This window comes from Pinus tabuliformis, chromosome 8, assembly GCF_031772625.1.
Source record: "Pinus tabuliformis cultivar Carrire ecotype Pingquan chromosome 8, CPIR1, whole genome shotgun sequence".
Taxonomy (NCBI): Eukaryota; Viridiplantae; Streptophyta; class Pinopsida; order Pinales; family Pinaceae; genus Pinus; species Pinus tabuliformis.
The window spans coordinates 1,696,044,058-1,696,060,048 of record NC_142294.1 but is presented as its reverse complement, the minus strand read 5'-3'; the positions used below and the strand labels follow the sequence as shown (position 1 = coordinate 1,696,060,048).

Here is a 15,991-nt window from a genome sequence, read left to right as displayed (position 1 = left end):
ATCTTGTCTTTGCAAGTTTAAGCAACTGCAACTTGGAGTAAGTGCCATAGAAGTGGTTTACCCTTGTATGCCCTGTGATGAATTTAGTGAGTTGCTTCCCTCTCCTGTAAAGCTCAGTAATCCACCCACATTCTTTGTGCTTCACAATATCATGCATCAAAAGGTTCAATGTGTGAACCAGGCACCCAGACCAAAAGATGTGTGGATGAGTACGCTCAATAATTTTTCCTGTTGCTTTACAATTTGTTGCATTATCTGTGATCACTTGAACCACATTATTCGGACCAACATTTTTGATTGATTGCAATAGGAGATCTGCAATGTTTTGTGCAGATGCACTGATGGAGGAGGAGTCATGACATGTAATAAATACTGCACCACTAGAAGAAACACCAAGAACATTTATTAAATGTTGGTTTCTAATATTTGTCCACCCATTTGATACAATGGATACCCCAGAATCTACCCACTCATTTGTAAAACGTGTCAAAGCTCTTTGAACCTTAGCTTTTTCTCTTTCTAATAACACTGTTCTAGCTTTCTCATAGTTGGGGGCCTTGTATCCTTTTGGGGCTTCATTGATGGCCTTTACCATTTCATTGCAATAGGGAGAGTGAAGCACATTGAATGGTACACCGCAAGCACAAAGAAAACGGACTGTCTTTCCATCCACATCATCCCTCCCAACAACATTAAGGAAATCCCCTATTGTTCTTCTACCTCCAGAGCTTGCAGAAGTACCATGAGGAGATGAGCTACCAAATTTAGAGGTTGCACTTGATTCAGAATGAGTTTTTTGTTTTTTGTTTTTTTGTTGTGCAGCCTTCTCTATTTGGATGTATTTTCTTCTTTGTTCAGATGAAATGTTTGGGCAAATTTGTATCCCCACAAGACCCTGTTTATCATCACTGTCCAGCACCCAACAAAGATGCCTCCTCACACGTGTATATGAACCATTATATGGTTTTCCTCCATGACAACCATGAGGGCACACAAATTTGTAGCTTCCACCACCGTTTCCCCCATCAAGTTTGGTCACATAGTTCCACAAGGGTGTTAATGTAGCTTCCCCCTCTAATGTTTCAGTTTCCCCTTCAGGTTCAACATCATCCCCTTCCTCTTCAAACCCTTCCTCCTCATCATACATTGGGTCACTCATATTGGGATCACTGTCCTCTTGTGCTTCTTCCCTTCTATTCCTATTCCCCCTTGCCATCATTAAAACCAAGAGTGGAATGATAAATAGAAGCCAAAAGAACACCATCTTAGAATATGGATATAGGTGGTGGACAACCTGCAAGTAAAGGAGCAAGTAGAAACAATGGGAAAGAGTAGGAGAGGGAGGAGAAAAATACAAAAAAAATGTCAAAAAAAAGGGAATTTGGGGTTTGAACTTACCTCTTTAGCTCTTGTAGATGAAGTCCTCCAAGCTCTTGCTCCAAGCTCCTCCTCCTTCTCCTAGCTCCTCCTTCACTCCTCCAAGCTCTCCTCTCTTCTCCTCTCCTTTCCTCTCTTCTCTTCTCCTCTCCTCTCTTCTCTTCTCCAACTCTCATAAACTCAAAGTGAGCAAATGAGGAACGAATGGGGGCTTTATTCCCTTCATTCCTCACCTTAACCCAAGGTGGACCCACCCCCTTTATGCCAAGTCAGCTAAAATTAAAAAAAATCACATTTCTTCCCTTTGCGCGGCGCTTTTCCAGAATTGTACGGAACTGTACATGAAGCGTACGCTTCGCTCTCCGAAGCGCCACGCTTCGTACGACCGAAGTTCCGTACGAAGCGCGCTTCAGAGGAAAGCTTCGGAAAATTCAGGAAGCGTCCAAAACAGGCGGAACCGCGCTTCCGAATTTTGGTGTTGCGCTTCCAGGGACGCTTCCTGTACGAATCCGTACGGGATGCGCTTCGGGCCTTAGATTGGGGGGGGACGTTTCCTGCAACACTTTCTGTGACTGTGCAATGCACAGTCCTTGGAGGCAGTGACTGCGCATTGCACAATTCCAATAGGTAGGACAAGGTGATTGAGGGCCGAGGTTGCACAATGCGTAGTTCAGGGAGGCAGACTAGAGGGAGGTTGATCGAGGAAGGATCATCTTTAGAAAATGACCAAGTATGGGACCCAAGAGGCGGGAGATGGGACCGTAACATGACTTGAACATGATCACACACTTATAGATGATTAACAACTCGACAATGAAACTTTTACCACCCAACATCAACATGTCCTCATCGAAACGACAATAGAACAACACTTACCTCGATGTGCGACACTTGAGATACACTTTGCGACACAAGTGATGACACTAACAAAACAGTGCTCAAGACTTGGAGAATGAGTCTAATGCATACACTTATGATAGAGAACATAATAGTACAAGAGACTACATCAAGGCTACCCTTCAATAGTGTACAAATGACTCCCTTTACTAGATGTGACACTTCCCTTACTTAAAGGTGACACTTGCAACAATAAGAAAAAGTGAAAACGACACTTTCAAAAGCTAAAGAAAGTGAAAGCGACGCATGCTATTACGAAGAGAACATAAAAGTGCTACTTGTAGAAGTGAAAGCAACCAAAAACGAGAGTCGGGAAAGTGAAAGCGACACTTGTGAAAGCCAAGGTGCGCAAAAGCAACAGTTGGGAAAACTCATGGGAATAGAAGTACAATTGCAATCGAAGTGAGGAAGATTGTCAATGGAGAGTGTGCACTAATTGTCGACAGGTGTTGCATAGTACATTGTGCTTATGGATTGCACAGTCACTGTCACTAGTGATTGTGCAAGCCTTACCTTCAAGAGCTATGCAATACTTATCTAAGCTTGCATAGAAAGATGTGTGTTTGTGAATTCGTCGAAGACAAACATGTGTGAGCAAGTAACTTTGACACTTGCAATCTGAGGAGAAGACTCAAATAGTTAACAAGCATCAATCGACCATGAAGTGACTATGGAGAGACAGATCATAAGATCACAAAGATTACAAGTAGGCTCCAAAATTCAAGTGTAGGCAAAATTTTGGAGGGTGTTTGTCGCAGCGACAATAAACTACAAGTATTTAATGATCATAAATCTTTATCTTATTACATCATAGAGTAACTTTATATCATTTTGTTCTCTTTATTACCATCATGATTGTAAAACACAAATTTCATCTCTATGCAAATTTGATTAAGTTGATTGCAGCTTTGAGTTCATTAGGACAAATATTTGGTATAGTCATTCAATAGATTTGTGGGAAATATAGTTTGCATATTTTCGTTGAAGTGAATTATTTGTACTTGGTAAATGTGCAACAATGACAAGCAGTGCCTGTTAGTACTCCGATGAGCACGTGGCTTCTTGATTTTTGTTAACATGGTGTTGGGGCTTTGACATGCAGAGTGGGTTTCTTACTATTGAATGGTTGCTTGGTTGACTATTTTCCTTATACATCTATTTCTGCGTATTGTTTTGATGAGGATACAATGACATCTTTATCTGTTGCAGGTCAGCATTATAAGTGTGGCTTTCTCGCAGTCAGAATTACTTCAGAAGGAAGTATTTCTTGTAGAAACAGTGGATTCTCTTTCAAAAGAAGTAATGACACACCTAAAAGCGGTTTGCTTTCTGCGCCCAACAGCAGAGAACATTCAACATCTAAAACGGCACTTAAGTAACCCACGGTTTGGTGAATATCACCTGTGTAAGCACCTAGAAGAGCTCATCTTTTTTATCATTGTCATGTTTAATTATTTGATTCTTCAGCATGGTTGGTCTGCATATAACTATTGCTAAACTTATGTGTTGAATGCAGATTTTTCTAATATTTTGAAGACTCACTACCTTCAGATTCTTGGAGATTCTGATGAACATGAAGTTGTGCAGCAAGTTCAGGTATTTCGCTTTTGCTTGAGTAAAACAAACTTAGGTGCTCTTTGATGGTGATAGACATTTGGGACAGATCTGGAATGGCATTTTTTGTCATTACTCTTTTATGATTGAATTCAGGCATTTTGCTAAACTTTATATAAGTAGTCTTCTTCATTTTTTGATATGATTCAAATATCAGTCCACAGAAATGAACTTTCATGGAACCTGAGCTTGCATCTTTGACAGAAATGCACATGCACAAGATCATTGAAAATATGAAAGGATAGGGGCTTTATGTTATTGTGGGTTTTTAACACATTTATTTTTGAAAGAGCTGCTTTCAAACTCTACGGAAAACATCAAACTCAATGGAGGCATTACAACTGGCCCAAAGAGGTTGGGCACTGTGAGTGCCCTGCTTGTACAGGGAAAATGACCCCCAAGGGGCAAACACTTCCGTTCAGCTAAACTGCTATGATTGGGGGTATTATCGATACAAAGCCATCTAGGATGTGCACCTGGCCCCATACAAATATTCATGTCTTGGGGTAATTGAACCTTGGCGGGTGGCCTGACATGCCACCATCTTCACCCCTGAACCAAAACTCTATGGACAACACAATTGTTTGAATTTTCTTGAATGCTTTTTGCTTAAAAAGCCACATGTTCCACTCTTAAGTGAATTTTTTTCAATGAAAGCTAGGAAAAGTCAATTTATGAATGAAAATTGAGGTTAAAGCAAATGATAGTAGAACAAATTCTATGGTTTATAGAAATGCACCTTTTAATCTTCTAGGCATTGTTCAAACTTATATGATCATTTATGATGAAAAAGTGCTGCATTTTGTGGTTGATGTGGTATGTTATTATTAAGATAGTGGGAGTTTAAATTATTACCAGGAAGCTCTAGGGTCACCATTTTTGACCTTAAAGCTTTCTGTGACTATTAATAAAACATAATATACATCACCTTAATACAAAAAGGGTGCACTGCATATGTAGCCAATCTCCAGCAAAATCATTAAGAGCAAAGCTCAAAAATGGACTAGCTTAAGCCAGAACACACATACATAAAGCATCTAACATAGGAGTATCAAAAGGTTAAAGGCCACAAACCATAAGCCATATTACTGATGAGGGGGTTCATCATGATGATTGGGGCCAAACCTCATTGAGTAACTATAGGAGGCTCCTAAAGGGGTGGATCCCATCCATTGGCATCCTTTAGGGACTTGGCCCTTGTAACCCACCCAAAGTGGGTACCCTGTGACCCCTTTTTCTTCCTCGGCTTCCCTTATCCCTCCTCCTTCACCTTGCCGCAGTCCCTAAGGATTGTTTCTCGTAGGCCGCAGTCCCTTTAGGGATTGCGGCATGCCTTTAAGGCCTCTCTTCCTTGGCCACATCCCTTTGTGGGGCCTCCTCCTCCGTCTGCCTTCTGCTGCCCTCCTTCCCCTCTGCCGCAGCCTCTTCTGACCTCTGTGACCCCTTTTTCTTCCTCGGCTTCCCTTATCCCTCCTCCTTCACATTGCCGCAGTCCCTTTAGGGCTTGCGGCATGCCTTTAAGGCCTCTCTTCTTTGGCCGCGGCCCTTTGTGAGGCCTCTCCTCCCTCTTGGCTACCTTAGCCCCCTTGACGACAGGCCTTTAGGGCCTTTCTACTGTAACCACAGACCTAATTGGCCTTGTTGCCAACTCTTACCCTTCATTTTTTCCCACATATCTCGTCTATCTTTGATTGGGGTTTCAACAAATAATTTTTTGAGGCTAATATCTTGTGTTTTCAACAATTTTTCAAGTTAAATTTTGGTTTCAGGTAGCCTCTCCATTGAAGGAATCGTGAGCAAGTTCTTCAAGACCTCAAGACCTAGTGGTTTGATCTCCAAACCCTTATTCTCCTCACTGCTTTGCTACAGGCATCTGATCTTTTCCTAACTGTGGTGAAATTCTCATAAAGGTGACACTGAACCATTGACAAAACACTTGACATATTTGCTAAAGTCACTCATAAAAAGTGAGCATTCACTGTTTGGTATAAATTGCAAATTTGGGTGACCATCTTACTATTTTGAAGGCATCCTAAGCTCTTAAATATAACAGTGGTATAAGCTCTTATAATCTTTCATTCATAGGCAGCTTTCTCATGATTTGTATTCGCATCTAAAGTACTTTATCTAATCAAAAGAGAGATATTTTGGGACTGTTTTGGGCATATTTGTCATTGGTCAACTTACTGCTGTCCTAAAAGTTGGATTATTGCTCATAATTGAAGGCATTGTTTACATTTAGTCTCCTAAAGTGATTTGACAATTGGTATCGCTAATAAGAGCACTAACATATTGTTGTCTTGTGAGATCTTCATAAGTTCCAAACTTGCACTAATAAGCTCACTCTCTAAAGCACTTGACATAATCCAATAATCTTGTTGAATGGTTGCTTAAGTGGATAAATCTAAGAATTCATTGGATATTGGTATCTCTTGTTCTCTTACACATTGGCATTGAGGAATCTAATTACAACATTGGCATTATCTTGTTGACATAACTTGGAAAGCTTCTAATTGTCTAAAGAGCATTGATAATCTTATTGTCTCTTTTGAGTAATTTTCATTGGCATCTTGTATTGTCTACAAAGAATCATTGGCCAATTGTTCTAAGTGGATAAGTGCTCTAATTGTCATTAGATTTATGGTTCATATCTATTGCAAATGGTAATTCTATATTGGAAAATCATTGTGAAGAACATCTATCCTGTTGTTTAATACTTGGGCAATTACATCTTGGCTATCTCTTGTAAAATTGGCACATATTCCTGTAGTAGAGATTGTCTCTTATTTGCCATTGTCAAGTACTTATTGTCATAACTGAAGATCAATCATAACTAAGTACTTAAAGGAACATTAAACAATCTCACCGTAAGAAGCACTCAACTCATCTTTGCATTCTAGGATTAGTCTTGCGTTAATAATTTAACTTGAAGCATAAGTTTGGTTGATAGAGAATAGGACCACCTTTCTCATCTAGCTTGAGGAGCCTAGCACCTCTTTAGTGGTTAACACGATGAACTTGCAATCATCATAGCCATAGTCTCTGCAATGCCAGAGGCATTGGGTGGCTAGAACCTAAGGGGCGGTATCGTCAACCAAGCCTTTGCTTGCTTCCCCTTGGCTTCTTTCTCACAACCTACTCTAGAGACTAGCTTCAAAATAGTTAAGAGGAATGATACATTTAGTTAGGCATATAATTAAAAATAAGCCAAGATTCCTGAATCTTGCATTTCACCTAGTTTGTAGGATTCGCATCTCATCTCGGATAGTCAAGCATTCATCAAACAGTGGTTGTTCATTCGTTCACCTAGTTCATAATTGATCTAAAGCAAGTAAGTTGACTCCATATGGCACTGGTCTCCTAAATAATTTAATCTAATGTCTAAAAACTTGCTAAAATCCACCAAGTGGCTGTGCCATTCAATTCTGTCTCCCGGACTTGTTGGTTACCAATAAGTCTTGCATTTCCATCTTCCATAGGGACTACCCCCCATAGCGTACTGTTGGGAGACAGCTAGAACGGAGAGGTCGGGGATCAGAGGATAGCCCCCGACCTGAGTTGTCGCACCGTGCCTATACAATCTGAGCGACAATAAGCTACTATGTTGGCATGTGACCTAGAATGATTTTTCTCATTACTTTATGACTTAGGAGGGGCTTCTTGCTCTAATTTGTTTTAGTAGGACTCATATATATTTGAGATCACATCATTGTGATCAATCATCATTGCACTTGGAATTTTTGGTGTTGACATAGATTGTCATTGATGTCAATATGGCAATATTCGAGGAGCCAGAGGAAGCAAACAGAGCCATCGGAGCAATGGAGGAAGCAGACAGAGCTATCGGGAGCTATCAGAGCAATGTATGCCACAAAAGGGTCATATGCATGCAAATGAGCTATCGGGAGCCATATATGCCACAGATTACACTATCGGGAGCTATCAAAGGAGCAAAGGATGCATTAACACTATCGGAGGCATAAACCCAGATATATATGCGTATTTAACACTATCGGGGGCAGAAAGACTTACATATATGGCAAATACACTATTGGGGGCAGAAAGACTTAGTTATATGGCGAATACACTATCGGAGCGGAGAAGGTTATGTATATAGGCGCATATATACATATGTATCGGCGATGTGATAATCGGCGGTTCGGCTATGTGCCATCACCCCAAACCCCCGACTGCGATATCTATATGTATATTATACAACTGCAATACATGCGGACCCGCTGCAACATTGTGCTATGGCTTAATGCTATATCGCATCCGCCCATCGCAATAATACACAAAGGGCTGTCACTCTCCCGAGCGCCGATTGCGATGTATGTCACGGACCCGATGGTCCGATTGTAACACAACTCAATGCTATATCGCATCTGCAGGAGGATCGGCCCATCGGCCATCGACGATGTCATGGGGTCAATATATAAAGGACCCCCGGAAGCCTCGCTTTGTTGATTGTGATTGCACAGCCAGACCCGATGGGTTTTATAAACTCAATTGTATAAACCTTGAGCTCCGTGCGTAAAGGTTTTCAATATATTGGCGGGTTTCGGTGTAAAGACCGAAATACAAAGGAAAAGCCTCGGAAGCCTTGATTATCGATTGTGATTTATGTAGCGGATTTGATACAGGAATAGTTGCGGGTGAAATATATTTGAAGTCTACCCCTTTAGAGTTTCTGTCACATTTTTCTCATATTTCCTGTGTAATTGAATATTTTCCGTGCACGGGGTTTGGAGGCAAAAATACATTAAGGAATGCTCCTGATAGTTCTGGAGGCTGAACTAAAGCTAATTGCGATTGCGATTGGGACGTGGCATGTCCGTTAAACAATGTTGTCTCTGTGTATGCCTGTTATCATTAAAAAAATGGGGCTCTGTTATAGTTTTAACACACAGCGACCGAAAAGCCAGGAAGCTGAATGGAAAGCCAGCGCAAAGGAAACCGAAAAGCCAAATCAATGGAGAAGAGGGAAGCCAAAGGACAAGCCAGCGCAGAGGAAGCTGAAGCAAGCGTGGAAGAAGCCGAAGAGTCAGTGGGAAGTGGAAATGAACAGTTAGAGGCATCAGGAATACAAAAACAGAAAAAACAAGGAAGTGTGGGTGAAGAATCAGAGTTAGAGGAAGTCGAAGTTCAGGCAGAGGCAGGAGAGGCAAGAGAAGAAGGAGAACAGGAGTGAAGTAGAAGCTCAACAAGTTTGGGAGCAGAGAACTACAACAAAATAGTTTATACCAGGTTTGGGTTGGAGCCTCAGAACTGAAAGGACTGGAATCCTTGGGAGTTGGTGCTCCTAAGTGCAGAATTATTGCCTTGGAAGAACAAAGTTGGTGCTCCTAAGTGCAGAATTATTGCCTTGGAAGAACAAAGTTGGTGCTTTGGAGGTTGGAGCCTCACAAAAGTCCAAGTTGGTGCTTGGCAACTGATTCCAACCAACTATATATTGTATTTATTTCATTGCACTGTTTGTGTTAATAAAAGCATTTATTTCAGCTATCTATTTCTGTGTTCCATATATATATATATATGTTTTTGGTGATAAAAAGAACAACATAAAAAGAAATACTGATTCACCCTCTCTCAGTATTTCTAACAGTTGGTATCAGAGCGGGCTTCTTCATATTAGCCTAACAGCTTGAAGAAGGATTCATAGCCATGATGAGAAATCACGAAGCATCAGGAAGACCTCCTCTGTTCGATGGCACTAATTTTGGTTTCTGGAAAAAGAGAATGACCTACTACTTAATGTCCCTTGGACCTGAAGTCTGGCATTTCGTTCAAAATGAGTACCAAATTCCTCCCACTCTTCCAACAGATCAAGATGAGAGGAAAGCCTACATTGCAAATGCAAAAGCCTTGAACTCCATCACTAGTGGAATCACTGATTTCGAGTTCACAAAAGTCATGAATTGTAACTTTGCCAAAGAAATGTGGGATAAGCTAGTTGGCTTATATGATGGAGACTCAAAATTCAAGAAGGCAAAGATTCAGACTCATAGAAGGCAATTTGAAAGTCTGAAGATGGAAGATGAAGAAGATATTTCATCATACTTCCTCCGAGTAGCTGAAGTGGTCAACTCCCTTAAAGGATTGGACGAAAAGATTGAAGAAAGTACCATTGTTCAAAAGGTATTAAGATCTCTTCCAGACAGATTTGACTCCAAAATAAGCGCCATAGAAGAAGCAAAGGATCTAGATACTCTCAAGATGGATGAACTCCATGGAATCCTCACTGCCTATGAGATGAGGAAAGGTGGCCCAAGCTCCAAAGATGCAGCATTCAAGGCTTCAAAATCAAAGAAGGGGAAAGAAAGGAATGATTGTAGTGATGACTCTGATGTGGAATCCGAATTGGCTCAATTTGTACGAAAGCTGAAGAGAAGATCTAAGCTAAAAGGTAAGTACCCTCTTATCTGTTTCAAATGTGGAAAAATAGGTCATTATGCTGCAAAATGTCCTCATAAACATGATAGTGATGATGAAGGAAATTCTAAAAGAAGGGTATACAAAAAGAAAGGGACCAATAAGAAGAACTTCTTCTCTAAGCAAGATGAGTCTGATGAGGATGAATTTGTAGTCATCAAAAGGAAATCAGATGAGGAAAGTGACCATGATGAAAGCCAAGAAACATTATTCATGGCATTCACAAATGAAGATGACTCAGGGCTAGAAGGAAATGTAGATGAACTGTTAATAAGTGCCATTGAAGAAAATGAGAAATTACGGAATAAAATCATTTCTCTCAAGGTAGAAAACGAGGAAACAAGAAGAAGAGAAGATCTCTTGGAAACAAAGCTAAAAGAAAAAGAAGAGACTTGCGAAGAACGTGAAGCTGAAATAGTATCTCTGAGGAAGGAATTGGAGCAAGTAAAAAAGGGTTGGAAAAGCTCTCAAATACTTGAGACTATCCTGAAAATTCAAAAACCTCAACATGACAAGTCTGGAATAGGCTATAAAGGAGAATCATCAAGCACTAAGAACAATGCAAAAAGCTATGCCGATGCACTTTCCAGCAACCCAAAAGAAGAAAAAATATGTCATCAAAGGTGCATTCCAGATTCAAAGAATGAAGAGAGAATAACTCCAAAGAAGAATATGGATTCGAATCATGGATACTATAGCAAATACAAACCAGTATTCCATCAAAGGCCCATCTCAAATCCAAAGAATGAAGCGGGAGTAATTCCAAGGAAGGAAATTGACTCAAACCGTGGCTACTACAACAGGTACAAAACTATCTTTCTTGGACATTGTTTTCATTGTAAAAACTTTGGTCATCAAGCCAGACATTGCATGGCTCACAAGAGTGAAACACCAAAGCTAAAGGATCAAATAATCAAACCATATGCCCCCAAAAGGCAGGGACAAATCAAAACCTTCAATTCGTTTGATCCCTTGACCAAATTTGATCTGATTTTCTCATTATGCTACAATAATGGACACTATGAACAAAACTGCGCACTCAAAAGGAGAAAAGCAAGTAGTGAGAATCCCAACATGGATAAATGTGGCTTGGCTCTGTATGCTCAAAATAATGAAAACCATTGGTTTGTGGATAGTGGGTGCTCCAGACACATGACAGGGGACAAAAGGAAGTTTGTCTCATTGAGCAAAAAGGAAGGAAATGTGTCCTTTGGAAGTGGATCGGGTAGAATTGCGGGAAAAGGCACTGTTACCCTCATCAATGGAAAAGTAAAAGCTCAAGATGCTCTGCTAGTAGACGGGCTCAAACACAACCTTCTGAGTGTCAGTCAAATCTGTGATCAAGGACATAATGTTGTCTTTAGCACCAAAGACTGTGAAATAAGGAACTCCTCCGCAGGGGAACTTGTGGCGAAAGGGGTGAGAACACCAGACAACATTTACATTTTGAACAAGATTCAAGAAAATAAATGCTACCTGAGTCAGACAGATGAAAGTTGGTTGTGGCACAAGCAACTTGGACATACAAACTTCGAAAATCTTTTTAATATTAGCAAGATTAAAGCTGTACGAGACATCCCAAGGCTATTCAAACCAAATCAAGGAGTATGTGGTCCCTGTCAACATGGAAAGCAAACTAGAGCCGGCCATAAGTTCAAGGAGCTCTCTACATCAAAGCCCTTTGAGATCATCCATGCTGATTTATGTGGACGAACTAGAAATCAGACACTCCAAGGAGAAAGGTACTTTGTTTTATTTGTTGATGACTATACTAGATGACGTGGATATATTTTGTAAAATATAAATTTGAAACATTTGACTGTTTTAAGAATCTAAAAGCACTTGTAGAAAATGAAAAGGACTCAAAAATTAAGTGCCTTAGAATAGATAGAGGGGGAGAATTCACATCAAAATAATTTAATGAGTTTTGTAACATACATGGAATTAAAAGAGAATTCTCTGCTGCCTGAACACCCCTGCAAAATGGGGTAGTTGAAAGAAGAAATCCGACAGTTCAAGAAATGGCCAAAACAATGTTATTAGTAGCAGACTTGTAGCCAAAATTCTGGAGAGAAGTAGTCGGGACAATTGTTTATACCTTAAATTGAACTCAATTAAGACCAAATTGTGAAAAAATTCCTTATGAATTATGGAAAGGAAGACCTGCTTTAGTAAAGTACTTCAATATCTTTGGAAGCAAGTGCTTCATAAAAATCAATGATGGCTCACCAGGAAAGTTTGACTCTTGGGTTGATGAAGGATATTCCTTGGATACTCTACACGAAGCAAAGCCTACAAGTGCTACAATTTTCGACTAAAGAAAATAGTGGAAAGCATTGATGTAAAGATTGCCGAAGACCTTCTAGAAAAAGAAATTGAAGAACATGAAGATGATCTTCTCATTGAAGAAGAAGAACCTAAAGAAGAAGAAATAGATCAGGAAGAAGAAGAAGAGGAAAAAGGACCACCTCATACCCCTTCAAAGATGAAGTTTATCTAGAAGAGTAGATTATTGGCAATAGAGATGAAGGGATGCAAACCCGAAGAAGGATGACAATTACACCAAAGAGAAATGTTATTGCTCTTCTATTCATGATAGAACCAGAAACATTTGCAGAAGCAAGTAAGGATCCTCATTGGGTAAAAGCCATGGAAGAAGAAATGTCCCAAATTGAGAAGAATGAGACATGGGAGTTGGTACCTTGTCCAAAGGACAAGAACATAATAGGAACCAAATGGGTGTTCAAAAATAAAATGAATGAAGAAGGACAGGTTATTAGAAACAAGGCAAGGCTTGTCTGCAAAGGCTATTCACAAATTGAAGGATTTGACTTTGAAGAGACAATTGCACCAATAGCTCGTATGGAAGCTATCAGGATGTTCTTGGCATTTGCTTGCTCAAAAGGATTCAAAATCTATCAAATGGACATAAAATCAGCATTTCTAAATGGGGAACTCAAGGAAGAAGTCTACATGGAGCAACCAGAAGGGTTTGATCTAACAAAAGGAAAGGACTTAGTCTGTAAGTTGAAAAAGGCTTTATATGGGTTGAAACAAGCTCCTAGAGCTTGGTATGCAAGATTGGATCACTATCTACAACAACAAGGCTTCAAAAAGGGAGTGGCTGGAAGTAATCTATACATAAAGACAGATGAAGGTAAGTTACTAGTTACTCTTGTTTATGTCGATGATCTGATTTTTGCTAGCAATAATGATGAAATGAGCCATGAATTTTCTCAAAACATGTCAAAAGAGTTTGAGATGTCAATGATAGGAGAGCTATCTCACTTCCTTGGACTTCAAGTATCTCAAACCAGAGCAGGATTGTGTATATCTCAAGCCAAATATCTAAAAGACATGCTCAAAAGATATGGAATGGAGGACTGTGCACCCATGAGAACACCTATGACCACAAACTGCAAATTGAGCAAAGATGGTGACTCCCCTCCAGTAGATGCAACTCATTATAGGTCAGTAATTGGAGCCCTTCTATACTTAACAGCTACAAGACCCGACATAATGCAGGCAATAGGAATGGTGGGAAGATTTCAATATGCTCCCAAACAATCCCATTTATTCGCTGTAAAAAGAATTTTCAGATATCTGAAAGGAATTCCTGATTTCGGTCTTTGGTACCCTAAGAGCTCAAGACTGACTATAACTGCATACACCGATGCTGATTGGGCTGGAAGTATAGATGATCGGAAAAGTAGTAGTGGAAATGCGTTCTTCCTAGGAGACTGTTTAGTATCTTGGCTCAGCCAAAAACAGTCATCCATATCATTATCCACAGTCGAAGCCAAGTATATAGCTGAAACAGACTGTTGTACTCAAATACTATGGATGAAGGAAGCTCTAAAAGATGTCAACATAGGTACAGATCAACCGATTACCATCTATTGTGACAACACAAGTGCTATCAGTCTCAACAAAAATCCAGTGATGCACTCAAGGACCAAACACATACCAATCAAGTATCATTTCCTTCGTGAACAAGTAGCTGAACAAAACATCGTCTTGGAATATATCAGTACTAAGGAGCAGATAGCTGATATTTTCACAAAACCTCTTCCTAGAGAGGCATTTGAACATCTGCGTCAAAAGATGGGGGTTATCTCTTTAACATCACTCAAGTTCATTCATAAAGAGGTTGCAGGATAGGGGGAGCAGTTCTACAAGGGGAGTAGTTCGACAGGGGGAGTCCGTGTGCATTCCTTTGCCATTGATGTCAAAGGGGGAGAGCAGAAGAATATTGCCATCAATAACAAAGGGGGAGATTGTTGACATAGATTGTCATTGATGTCAATATGGCAATATTCGAGGAGCCAGAGGAAGCAAACAGAGCCAGAGGAAGCAAACAAAGCCATTGGAGCAATGGAGGAAGCAGACAGAGCTATCGGGAGCTATCGGAACAATGTATGCCACAAAAGGGTCATATGCATGCGAATAAGCTATCGGGAGCCATACCCCTGATTGCGATATCTATATGTATATTATACAACTGCAATACATGCGGACCCGCTGCAACATTGTGCTATGGCTTAATGCTATATCGCATCCGCCCATCGCAATAATACACAAAGGGCTGTCACTCTCCCGAGCGTCGATTGCGATGTATGTCACGGACCCGATGGTCCGATTGTAACGCAACTCAATGCTATATCGCATTCGTAGGAGGATAGGCCTGTCGACCATCGGCGATGTCATGGGGTCAATATATAAAGGACCCTCGGAAGCCTCGCTTTGCCGATTCCGATTGCACAGCCGGACCCGATGGGTTTTATAAACTCGATTGTATAAACCTTGAGCTCTGTGTGTAAAGGTTTTCAATGTATTGGCGAGTTTCGATGTAAAGACCAAAATACAAAGGAAAAGCCCCGGAAGCCTTGATTGCCGATTGCGATTTATGTAGCGGATCCGATACAGGAATAGTTGCGGGTGAAATATATTTGAAGTCCGCCCTTTAGAGTTTTTGTTGCATTTTTCTCATATTTCCTGTGTAATTGAATATTTGCCATGCGCGGGGTTTGGAGGCAAAAATACATTAAGGAATGCTCCTGATAGTTTTGGAGGCTGAACTAAAGCCAATTGCGATTGCGATTGGGATGTGGCATGTCCATTAAACAATGCTGTCTCTGTGTATGCCTGTTATCATTAAAAAAAATGGGGCTCTGTTACAGTTTTAACACACATCAATCGAAAAGCCAAGACGCTGTATGGAAAGCCAACACAGAGGAAACCGAAAAGCTAAATCAATGGAGAAGAGGGAAGCCAAAGGACAAGCCAGCGCAGAGGAAGCTGAAGCAAGCATGGAAGAAGCTGAAGAGTCAGTGGGAAGCGGAAACGAATAGTCAGAGGCATCAGAAATAAAAAGACAGAAAAAACAAGGAAGTGTGGTTGAAGAATCAGAGTTAGAGGAAACCAAAGTTCAGGCAAAGGCAGTAGAGGCAAGAGAAGCAGGAGAACAAGAGTGAAGCAAAAGCTCAGCAGGTTTGGGAGTTGAGAAATACAACAAAACAATTTATACCAGGTTTGGGTTGGAGCCTCAGAACTGAAAGGACTAGAATCCTTGGGAGTTGGTGCTCCTAAGTGCAAAATTATTGCCTTGGAAGAACAGAGTTGGTGCTCTGGAGGTTGGAGCCTCACAAAATTCCAAGTTGGTTCTTGGCAA

General features: G+C 40.5%; 1 protein-coding gene across 1 annotated transcript in view; it reads left to right on the top strand.

The window, feature by feature from the left end:
• Positions 1-15,991, top strand: part of LOC149242780 (vacuolar protein sorting-associated protein 45 homolog) — a 163,778-nt gene that overhangs the window by 55,461 nt on the left and 92,326 nt on the right. The window contains exons 2-3 of the mRNA XM_089374317.1: positions 3,484-3,679; positions 3,791-3,870. Coding sequence (XP_089230443.1) covers positions 3,484-3,679; positions 3,791-3,870 — 276 coding nt within the window. The remainder of the gene's footprint in view (positions 1-3,483; positions 3,680-3,790; positions 3,871-15,991) is intronic.